The sequence below is a fragment of the Staurois parvus genome, unplaced genomic scaffold (genome assembly GCF_062004578.1).
Source record: "Staurois parvus isolate SC_StPar_1 unplaced genomic scaffold, SC_StPar_1.0 ptg001221l, whole genome shotgun sequence".
NCBI lineage: Eukaryota > Metazoa > Chordata > Amphibia > Anura > Ranidae > Staurois > Staurois parvus.
In genome coordinates, this window is record NW_028319017.1 from 381,184 (window position 1) to 393,098 (window position 11,915).

The window sequence follows — 11,915 nt, forward strand, 5'->3', positions numbered from 1 at the left end:
ACATTCTTCCCACTGATCGCCAATGTAAGGGACATTCTTCCCACTGATCACCAATGTAAGGGACATTCTTCCCACTGACCCCCAATGTAAGGGACATTCTTCCCACTGACCACCAATGTAAGGAGCATTCTTCCCACTGACCACCAATGTAAGGGACATTCTTCCCACTGATCACCAATGTAAGGGGGCATTACTCTTGCTGACCACCAATATAAGTTGCATTCTTTCCACTGACCACCAATGTAAGGGGCATTCTTCCCACTGACCCCCAATGTAAGGGACATTCTTCCCACTGACCCCCCAATGTAAGGGACATTCTTCCCACTGACCCCCAATGTAAGGGACATTCTTCCCACTGATCACCAATGTAAGGGACATTCTTCCAACTGACCCCTCAATGTTAGAAACATTCTTCCCACTGACCACCAATGTAAGGGACATTCTTCCCACTGACCTCCAATGTAAGGGACATTCTTCCCACTGATCACCAATGTAAGGGACATTTTCCCCACTGACCTCCAATGTAAGGGGCATTCTTCCCACTGACCCCCAATGTAAGGGACATTCTTCCCACTGACCACCAATCTAAGGAACATTCTTCCCACTGACATCCAATATTCATTTTAGTTCTCCAGGCAGTGGTTCATCCTCCTGTTAAAATGAGGGGGGTTGGCAAAACCCTTTGCTGTCTTCTTAGTGTCCTTTGATTTTGGGCCCCTCTCTCACATTCAGTGCTATATCACTTTTCTCCTCCTGATGAAGTTGGTTGAGAAACTGTCGAAACACGCTGAGGATAAAGAACTCCTAATTTCTCTAATGCTAATTCTTTGATGTTCTTGTATTGTAAGACCATCACTGCATGGATAGGTTCAATATACTCCTTTAAGCTGCATTTGTTTGTTTCAGGTACTTATTATATATAGCACTTCACATATATATATCGTACATTCACATAAGTCCCCGCCCTATAGGAGTGTCCATTCTAAGGTCCCTAACTCACATTCATATATACACATACTAGGGACAATTTACCTACCAGCATGTCTTTGGAGTGTGGGAGGAAACCCAATCTGGCACAGGGAGAACATACAGACTCCAGGCAGGTCATGCTGTGGTTGGGATTTGAACCAACAACCCTAGGTAGGTGGAAGTGCTAACCACCCAGCCACTGTGTTGCCCTGTACATAATATATAAACTGGAAATGCATAACCTGGAATACTGTTACCTTTTGCACACTGGAAATATACTATTTTACATATTTTATGCTATAAATAAAGATACATTTATGATATCTTATGCATGTTGAACAGGGGCGGACTGACAACTCATGGGGCCCCCAGGCAATAGGGGATCATGGGACCCCTGTGTCCTTGCCCAAACTCAAAAATGCCTATGAAAAAGGTACAAGGGGCATCTCATGGGGCCCCCTACTGACCCCGGGCCCTCGGGCAGTGCCCGAGTTTCCAAATGGTCAGTCCACCCCTGATGTTGAATTACTCTCGGTGGCATTGACTGACATATTTCTTCCATGGATTACTAACTTGGTGAGATGTGGTACACAGAGATTTTCTGAGCAAGTGTTACACAATGCAAGGAGTTCCAGAACTCACATTTAATACAAAGACTATCATATTGCCGGATAATAGGTCACTTTTTGAGTGATTTTTTTTTTTCTAAGAGCAGATGTTTGCATTGCTGACCTTTTGTACTCTGTATTTCCATAACATCCGGAATGCTTGACATACTCCTCCCTCAATCTTTTGTTCTTTTTCAGGTGACACTGGCCAGCTCTGAAGATTAAAGTGATAGGCCGTTAGTAGTCATCGGAGAGGAAGAAGCCGTCGTGGATCAACAGGAAGAAGCTCGGAGGAATTTGTGACCCTCTTGACGTGGAACTGTTGACGTCTTCTTGTGCCCCACATCTTCCTGTTTTTGTGACCATAGACGGCCTGCCGTGTCCTGCGGGCCCCCTTCTAAAAATCTATACTTCCATTTTTAAATGATTTTTGCCAGCATACAGCTCAGGATTTTCTGCTGTTGATGTAATTGTGACCACCAAAAAAATGGATGACTCTCCTGAAAAGTTTGCTGCAGAATTTACTGTGTGATTTCCAAATCTCCTTTCGATCTGTCCAAGTGGCGCAATGAAGTATTTTCTTTGACGTTTGTTCCTACTTTGAACACTGCTGTTTTGCCAGAATGGCAGGTGTTGATGCTTTACGTCCTCCGAGGGCCCCACCTGACCAGGAACGGATGCAGACTGAGGCCTTAGAGGAGCATACAGAACTCTGGTGGTCTAGACAGCCGGTGAAGTCAGTCGTGTGCTACTGCTTGGCTGTCCTCCTTATCCTAGCTTGTGGCATTGGTGGCATCGTCCTGTTATCCACCACCACCAGCCGGTCAGGTGAATGGAGACTAGCTGTGGGGACAACTTTGTGTATTCTTTCCCTACTTGTTTTGTTGAAGCAACTTTTGAGCTCAGCGATCCAGGACATGCAGTGTGTAACCAGAAGACGACACATCGATTTGCTGAGGAGCGGTGGTCTATCAGACATTATGGTGTTCCTTGTAAGTGCCATCATCATCTTAGTGTGTGGTGTGGTTCTTCTCGTTCTTTCTTATTCTGGAGAAACCCCGGGATTCCCTCCAGTTCTGGTCACCATGTACACAGTAGGGGTCTCGCTAGTTGTCATAGGGGTCTTCATCCTTGTTGCGGTTGTGACATTTGCACTTGTGGTGTTGTGTAAGTCTTGTGCTCCCAATCGCTTCCATCCCAGGAACATGAGCATCTTCTCCATCTCCGGGCAGCTCACTCAGCGGCAGAACACAACCTCCAGTTTGGCCAACCTCATCTAAGCCACCACAACATTGACCGGAGAGCATTCATCTTTATGTCTTCACAATGTTTGTAGATCTGAGCCAAATTGACACAATGCTGTTTTTTTCAGGAAAGCTGGATGAACCCTGACCTAAATTGTTCGTTAAATGTTTTTGTAGCCTTCTGAAACACAATCTCATTGCCAGTTAATTAAGCTGAATGAAATAAACTAGCGAATGGCAAATTCCATTTGGAGGGGTGACCCTCTGTGGAAAAAAAAGGCAAGCTGATCAATCTTGGTCATATATATAGGCTCATAGCTTGTAAAGGTGTATAGCCAACACGTTTCGGGGCAGTTACAGCGCACTCTTCATCAGGGCTGATTAATCTTGGTCATATATATAGGCTCATAGCTTGTAAAGGTGTATAGCCAACACGTTTCGGGGCAGTTACAGCGCACTCTTCATCAGGGCCGTATATCTGGAACCTAAAGTATGGTCCTGAGGTGTAACCTAGACAAAGAGCCTTTCTTCTTCCAATGTAGAAGATGTATACGATGGGTTTATATCCAGGGGCGGACTGACCATTTGGAAACTCGGCACTGCCCGAGGGCACGGGGTCAGTAGGGGGCCCCATGAGATGCCCCTGGTACCTTTTTCATAGGCTTTTTTAAGTTTGCGCAAGGACACAGGGGCCCGATGATCCCCTATTGCCCGGGGGCCCCATGAGTTGTCAGTCTGCCCCTGTTTATAGCTCACCTTAGGAACACAGATTCTGGACATACAGCCCTGATGAAGAGGACGCTGCCCCGAAATGTGTTGAATCTACATCTCTACCAACAATAAATCTGCAATCAAGACTGATCTGCCTGCATTATGTGCTGTTCGCTCTTCTAAAGCTGAGTTGAGCACTGGCTATGCTGATATTTAATTCAGTTTTGTCTTAATTATTGTATGTTTATATATTGCCAGGTTCCTTCGCACTACACGATGGACCCTTGTTTCACCTAATGATATTTTTACATCTACTTATTTGATTGGACTGGACATGATAACTTCATTGAAGTTTGAATTTAAAGGACCACTAAAATTAAAACAAAATGTTTATGTGAAAGAACTAATAATAACTGCTACGAACAGGTACGGAAAGGTCTCCGTGGTTGCTCTGCCAATGCAGATAGTTGTGGATTTTCCCCATCCAGGCACTTTTCTATGATAGTTATAATTTTAGGAAAAACTGACAGCCGGCGACATACATAGTTATATGTGATTGTTAAGAATCCCTCTTTTACATAATTCGGCTTATGTTTAGTGGCCCTTTAAATCGCTCATTATACAGCAATAGTTTAGAGTACATTGAAAAGTTTCCAATTTTAGTGTTTAGAATTGTGCCGCTCCAGAAAACAGAGATATTGGGGGGGGGGGTTTACTAAAACTGGAGCACTCAGAATCTGGTGCGGCTGTGTATGGGAGCCAATCAGCTTCTAGCTTCAGCTTGTTCAATTAAACTTTGGCAATAAAACCTGGAAGCTGATTGGTTTCTATGCAGAGCTGCACAAGATTTTGCACTCTTCAGTTTTTGTAAATAACCCCCATTTTTTGTGGTCTGAGCATGGGGACATTTCTTAAAGGCCACCTCCACCCAAAATAGTTGTTTTCAGATTTTATATGGGCTTTGAGTGGATGGATTGTTGGATCTAGTTATAGAATTCTCTCTCCACTGGTGTTACTTCCCTTTTGTAGCTTGCGTAGCTGTTCCTAGAGGACATAGAGATATCAAAATACGGAGACACTATATGATCCTTATTATGATTACCATTTGTATTATCTCCTATTCCTGATAATGTCCCTGGACTCCTCTCTTGTCCCCTTTATATGATGTTTTACCCCCTATAATGTCCCTGGATTCACCTTTTATCCTCTTTTATATTATCCCTTACCCCTGATGATGTCCTTGGTCGTACCCCCTATCCCCTTTGTATTATCCCTTATTCCTGATGATGTCCCCAGACTCCCCTCCTATCCCCTTTATATTATCCCTTACCCCCGATGATGTCCCTGGACTCCCCTCCTATCCCCTTTATATTATCCCTTACCCCTGATGATGTCCCTGGATTCACCTCCTATCCCCTTTATATTATCCCTTACCCCCGATGATGTCCCTGGACTCCCCTCCTATCCCCTTTATATTATCCCTTACCCCTGATGATGTCCCTGGATTCACCTCCTATCCCCTTTATATTATCCCTTACCCTTGATAATGTCCCTGGACTCACCTCCTATCCCCTTTATATTATCCTTTACCCCTGATGATGTCCCTGGACTTACCTCCTATCCCTTTATATTATCCCTTACCACTGATAATGTCCCTGAATTCCCCTCCTATCCTCTTTATATTACCCTTTACCCCCGATGATGTCCTTGGTTGTACCCCATATCCCCTTTATATTATCCCTTATTCCTGATGATGTCCCCGGACCAGAGGCGGACTGACCATTCAGGCTCTCGGGCAGTGCCCGAGGGCCCAGGGTCAGTAGGGGGCCCCATGAGATGGCCCTGGTACCTTTCATAGGATTTTTTGGGTGTGGTTTGAGTGTGGGCGAGGACATAGGGGCCCCATAATCCCCTATTACCCAGCGGTCCCATGAGTTGGCAGTCCGCTCCTGCCCCGGACTCGCCTCCTATCCCCTTTATTATATCCCTTACCCCTGATAATTTCCCTGGACTAACCTCCTATCCCCTTTATATTATCCCTTACCTCTGATAATGTCCCCGGACTAACCTCCTATCCCCTTTATATTAACCCTTACCCCTGATGATGTCCCTGGACTCTCCTCCTAACCCTTTTATATTGTCCCTGACCCCTGATAATGACCTGGGACTTACCTCCTATCCCCTTTATATTATCCGTTACCCCTGATGATGTATCTGGACTCACCTCCTATCCCCTTTATATTATCCCTGATAATGTCCCCGAACTCCCCTCCTATCCCATTTATATTAACCCTTACCCCTGATGATGCCCTGGGCTCCCCTCCTAACCCTTTTATATTGTCCCTGACCCCTGATAATGCCCCAGGACTCACCACCTATCCCTTTTATATTATCCCTTATTCCTGAAGATGGCCCTGGACTCACCTTCTATCCCCTTTATATTATCCCTTACCCCTGATGATGTCCCTGGACTCCTTTCCTATCCCCTTTGTATTAACCCTTACTCCTGATGATGTCCCTGGACTCCCCTCCTAACCCTTTAATATTGTCCCTGACCCCTGATAATGCCCCTGGACTCGCCTCCTATCCCCTTTATATTATCCCCTATACCCCCAATAATGGCTCTAAACTCACCCTCTATCCCCTTTAGGACCCTGATCCTATCCCCGTCTGTATCCTGGATAATGTTCTTGGACTTATCCTTTCCCCTGCCCCCCATATCAAAGTATTAATAATTCATATATTGCTTTGGAGAAGATAAAATGTCTTTGGACCTGCTACAAGAGGGAGTCAGTATAAAACGTTCGAACACCAGATTGAATGGTGAAGGAGTCCAAATTGCGTCAGCTCTTCATCATTTGATCACATAAAGCAACCAACACGTTTCGGGGGCAAAACATTAGTCTTCATCAGGGCTCAGTGGATGTAACGAAGCTTTGATGAGAAATCAGATATATGGCGAAACCGCTGAAACGATTGTGAAGCGTATGTTAGTTTAGGCAGAGACAGCAAACCGAAGAGCGAGAGACCGAGGGAAGACCGAGGATGTAATGCTAAGCTACCTCCAGGGAAGTTGACAAATACCGAACACTACATATGGTCCAAGGCAGAGATCTGAGCACAGCAGGATCTGGTATGTTTGTTCAGACCGGCGGTGTATTTTCAGGCTTTTGAGAAGGTGTCTGATCTCAATGACATGCCTTGCAAAAAGTGCATATTAAAGCCAAACTTCGGAAAAAAAATAAGTTCTCTCTTCCAGTAGGGCTGTGCCCAAAATGTAAGGATGAACTTCTCACTTTGTCCGGGGTAGAGGAAAAAGCCTTATACTCACCCGATCCTCCGTAACACCAGCAGATGGTCTTCACCCATGATCCAGCAGTGGACTGGTCTTGATATCCTCATATCCAGAGCAGGTCTATTGGCTTGATGACATCAGGAAGAGTCCACTGCTTGGGGGGGGGAGGGGAAGTCACAGGGATTGGTTTTGGACCAGAGAGGATCAGAGGAAAAGGTAAGTATATCTCCTATCCCCTAGACCAGTGGTGCAGCCCGGGGGTCGGATGTGGCCATTTGCTTGCCTTTATTTGGCCCTTGGGGCACTGTTTCACCTACAGACACCAACGATGGAGCCCTATTCCTCCCACTGATACCAATGATGGGGCACTATTCCTCCTACTGACACCAATGATGGGGCACTATTCCTCCCACTGACACCAATGATGGGGCACTATTCCTCCCACTAATACCAATGATGGGGCACTATTCCTCCCACTGATACCAATGATGGGGCACTATTCCTCCCACTGACACCAATGATGGGGCACTATTCCTCCCACTAATACCAATGATGGGGCACTATTCCTCCCACTGACACCAATGATGGGGCACTATTCCTCCCACTGATACCAATGATGGGGCACTATTCCTCCCACTGATACCAATGATGGGGCACTATTCCTCCCACTGATACCAATGATGGGGCACTATTCCTCCCACTGATACCAATGATGGGGCACTATTCCTCCCACTGATACCAATGATGGGGCACTATTTCTCCCACTGATACCAGTGATGCGGCACTGTTCCTCCTATTGACACCAATGATGAGGCACTATTCCTCCCACTGACACCAATGATGGGGCACTATTCCTCCCACTGACACCAACGATGAGGCACTATTCCTCCCACTGACACCAATGATTAGGCACTTTTCCTCCCACTGACACCAACAATGGAGCACTATTCCTCCCACTGATACCAATAATGGGGCACTATTCCTCCCACTGACACCAACAATGGAGCACTATTCCTCCCTCTGACACAAATAATGGGGCTCTTTTTCACCCACTGACACCAACAATGGGGCACTATTCGTTTCCTCTGACACAGACAATAGGGCACTATTCCTCCCACTGACACCAACAATGGAGTGCTATTCCTTCCACTGATCCCAATGATGGGGCACTATTCCTCCCACTGACACCAATGATGGGGCACTATTCCTCCCACTGATCCCAATGATGGGGCACTATTCCTCCCACTGACACCAATGATGGGCCACTATTCCTTCCACTGACACCAATGATGGGGCACTATTTCTTCCACTGACACCAATGATGGGGCACTATTCGTTTCCTCTGACACAGACAATAGGGCACTATTCCTCCCACTGACACCAACAATGGAGTGCTATTCCTTCCACTGATCCCAATGATGGGGCACTATTCCTCCCACTGACACCAATGATGGGGCACTATTCCTCCCACTGATCCCAATGATGGGGCACTATTCCTCCCACTGACACCAATGATGGGCCACTATTCCTTCCACTGACACCAATGATGGGGCACTATTTCTTCCACTGACACCAATGATGGGCCACTATTCCTTCCACTGACACCAACAATGGGGATTTATTCCTCCCACTGATACCAACGATGGGCCACTATTCCTTCCACCGACACCAACAATGGGGCACCATTCCTCCCACCGACACCAACAATGGGGCTCCATTCGTCCCCCAATGCCAAAGATGGGGAAAAATTCCTCCCACTGACACCTAGACAATTTCTACTCCCACTGGCCACAGTCCGACCCCCTAAAATCTGAAGGACAGTAAACTGGCCATTTGATTAGAATGTTTGGAGACCCCCGGCCCTTGCCAAAACAACAAGCCCTTAACCCTTGCCATGCAGGCACAGCCCCCCAAAGGGAAAACTTTATTTTTGCCCGGAATTTGGCTTTAAACAAAGGAAATAAAGGTCATCGGTCATTTTAATGCAACTAAACATAGGAGTCTATTTATTTAAAAAGAAAAAAAAAAAGTGTATTTGTCCATCGAATCTGCATGTACATTCATTCTGTGTGAATTCGCCCAAAAATAATGTCCTCTGAGCTTTCTTCTCTTCTGAATGTATAAACAAATGAAGGTTCTTTTATTACAGGCAGCAGCACCATAGTGCAGTATGGCCACTAGATGGAGCTGAGGAGCATAGGAAATGCATATGTCTTTGTAACAAGAGATACAATGTAACAAATCTAGAGACTGCTGGAGGGAATTAGCAAATTAGGGCTTCTTTAGGCCGGCCATACATGGGTTGAAAATCGACTGATTTTTTGTCCGAAAATCGGACCTAAGAATAATCGGCCGATTTTCGCTCTGTTAGTGGCCCGGTTTTCGTGGTTCCTCCCCTTTTTGGTGATTGGGCATGTTGGAAAATTTGTGAAAAACGACCGATTTTCGAGTCAACGATGGTCAAATCGTACGAACGTTTTTCCGAAAAGAATATGTGCGTGAGCCGTGACCTGGAAGTAACAGAAGTTTCGCCTGTTATATGGGGTGAACTTTATGACTCAGTCGGCCGATTTTCGAAATCAATGATGGCAACCATCGGATTACCGAGCGAACAATGTTTCCAATTTTTGGACAACAAATCGTTCGGAATTCGAACCACGTATGGCCTGCATTAGACTTGTGGTTGGGAGGGAGAAGTAAATACACCACTGAGGCCCCCCCAACTACCCCCCCTCCTTTAACCTCTTCACGCCGGTTGAACGCAAATGTGCGGCCTCCCGGTGTCTGGGCCTAGATGCCGAGCGGCCGCACATTTGCGTTCTATTAAAAAAGAACATGTGTGCTGAGAGCGCGTGCCCTGCCCGGTACTCATGGAAAGGTCCCGATCTCCTCTTTCGATCGGGACCTTTCCTGATCATGTGACCGACGTGACGGCGCGTCACATGACTCTAAACTCCGCCCCGCCTCCCAGCTTCTGAAACCCTTAACCAGGCGCGAAGGGGTTAAGGTGCAAAGGCAGTGGAGGAGGGTTCTCATGCTGAAAATGATCTCCGCAGGTGGACAGTACTACCGCCGAACATTCCTCATTGAAGCAAATGGCTGTAAACGCCTCACATGCGGTTGCAGCTCATTGGTGCAGCATTTACGGGGTTAACGCAGGCGGTGAGGAGGAGATAGGACTGACAAAATGCAGACAAAAAGCGATTTAAACACCGATTTATTAGCCTCACATCTAAATGTAGTCTAAATGTACCCAGTGGCTGTATTCATGAACTAAGGCCGGCCATACATGGATCGAAATTCGACCGATTTTTCATCGGAAAATCGGACCTAAGAATAATCGGACGATTTTCGCTCTGTTAGTGGGCCGGTTTTCGTGCTCCCTCTGCTTTTTGGTAATCGGGCATGTTGGGAAAATTCATAAAAAATGACCGATTTTCGACTCAATGATGGTCCAACCGTACGATCGTTTTTCTGAAAAGAATACGCGCATGAGCCGTGACCCAGAAGGAACAGAAGTTTCGCCTGTTATATGGGGTGAATTTTATGACTCGGTTGTCCGATTTTCAAAATCATTGATGGCGCCATCGGATTACCAAGCGAATGACGTTTTTGGTTTTCGGACGAAAAATCGTTCGCAGTTCGACCCATGTATGGCCAGTATTAGTTCATGAATACAGCCACTGGGTACATTTAGATGTGAGGCTAATAAGTCGGTGTTTAAATTGCTTTTTGTATGCGTTTTTTGTCAGTCCTATCTCCTCCTCCCCGCCTGTGTTAATGGCCTGCATCATTCTGATATCTCCACATGTTACATTGTATCTGTTATTACAAAGACATGCTGGATGTGTTTCCTCTGCTCCGCAGCTACATCTAGTGGCCGTAATGCAGTATTTCTAATGCTGCAAATAATATATATTTTTTTCTTTTGCTCAATTCGCACAGAACATTGTTCATACAGATTTGCTGGCTGAATGGCAATCCAAATGTATTTTTTTTTTATAAATAGACTCCCCCCCCCCCTTATGGTGCATATGGGGTTCTGGCAGGGGCGGACTGACCATTTGGAAACTCGGGCACTGCCCGAGGGCCCGGGGTCAGTAGGGGGCCCCATGAGATGCCCCTGGTACCTTTTTCATAGGCTTTTTTTAGTTTGGGCAAGGACACAGGGGCCCCATGATCCCCTATTGCCCAGGGGCCCCATGAGTTGTCAGTCCGCCCCTGGGCTCTGGATGCATTGACAAAGCACTAAAGGCCGCAGTTTTCACAAATTCTCATTGGACAATGTACAGAGAAGAAACTTCACCAAGGTATATTAGAAGCCAGGATGGGATTCAGTGCGCCAGGGGCCATTCTACACAGGATTGTCAGTTTTGGGAGGAGTCGTTCTTCAGATGTAAAACACGTATGTCGATATTGTGATGCATTTGAGATGCTAATATTTTTAATATGAAGACATGGTACAAAATATATTTTTACATTACAAATGAATGATGATTATTTAATGAAAAGCTAATATATTAGATACTTCAGAATGACATTTTAATAAAAACAATTTCATGATTTAACATGTTTTCTGTTTGCTTCTTTTTTTTTTTGCTGATTTTTGGTGTTTCTTATATACCTATAAAAGGAAGGAATTATGAATTGTAAAACATCTACTTTAAGATCGGGTCTAAAAATCAGTACATTTTGCTACAAAATTACTCCCCCCCAACATATTATATATATATATATATATATATATATATATAGATATACCGTATATATATAGTCAGGTCCATAAATATTGGGACATCGACACAATTCTAACATTTTTGGCTCTATACACCACCACAATGGATTTGAAATGAAACGAACAAGATGTGCTTTAACTGCAGACTGTCAGCTTTAATTTGAGGGTATTTACATCCAAATCAGGTGACCGGTGTAGGAATGACAACAGTTTGCATATGTGCCTCCCACTTGTTAAGGGACCAAAAGTAATGGGACAGAATATTAATCATGAATCAAACTTTCACTTTTTAATACTTGGTTGCAAATCCTTTGCAGTCAATTACAGCCTGAAGTCTGGAACGCATAGACATC

The 11,915-nt window shown here is 45.3% G+C and overlaps 1 protein-coding gene across 4 annotated transcripts in view; it reads left to right on the plus strand.

Moving 5' to 3' along the window:
* The window catches only part of TMEM125 (transmembrane protein 125), a 53,703-nt gene extending 42,308 nt beyond the window's left edge, over positions 1-11,395 (plus strand). For 3 of the 4 annotated variants that reach the window (XM_089660278.1, XM_089660277.1, XM_089660276.1), the window contains one exon: positions 1,776-11,395. In XM_089660278.1, coding sequence (XP_089516404.1) covers positions 2,201-2,857 — 657 coding nt within the window. In that variant the 5' untranslated portion in view covers positions 1,776-2,200 and the 3' untranslated portion in view covers positions 2,858-11,395. The remainder of the gene's footprint in view (positions 1-1,775) is intronic. The other variant, XR_016307961.1, reaches the window with a different exon arrangement.
* Positions 11,396-11,915: the final 520 nt, after the last annotated feature.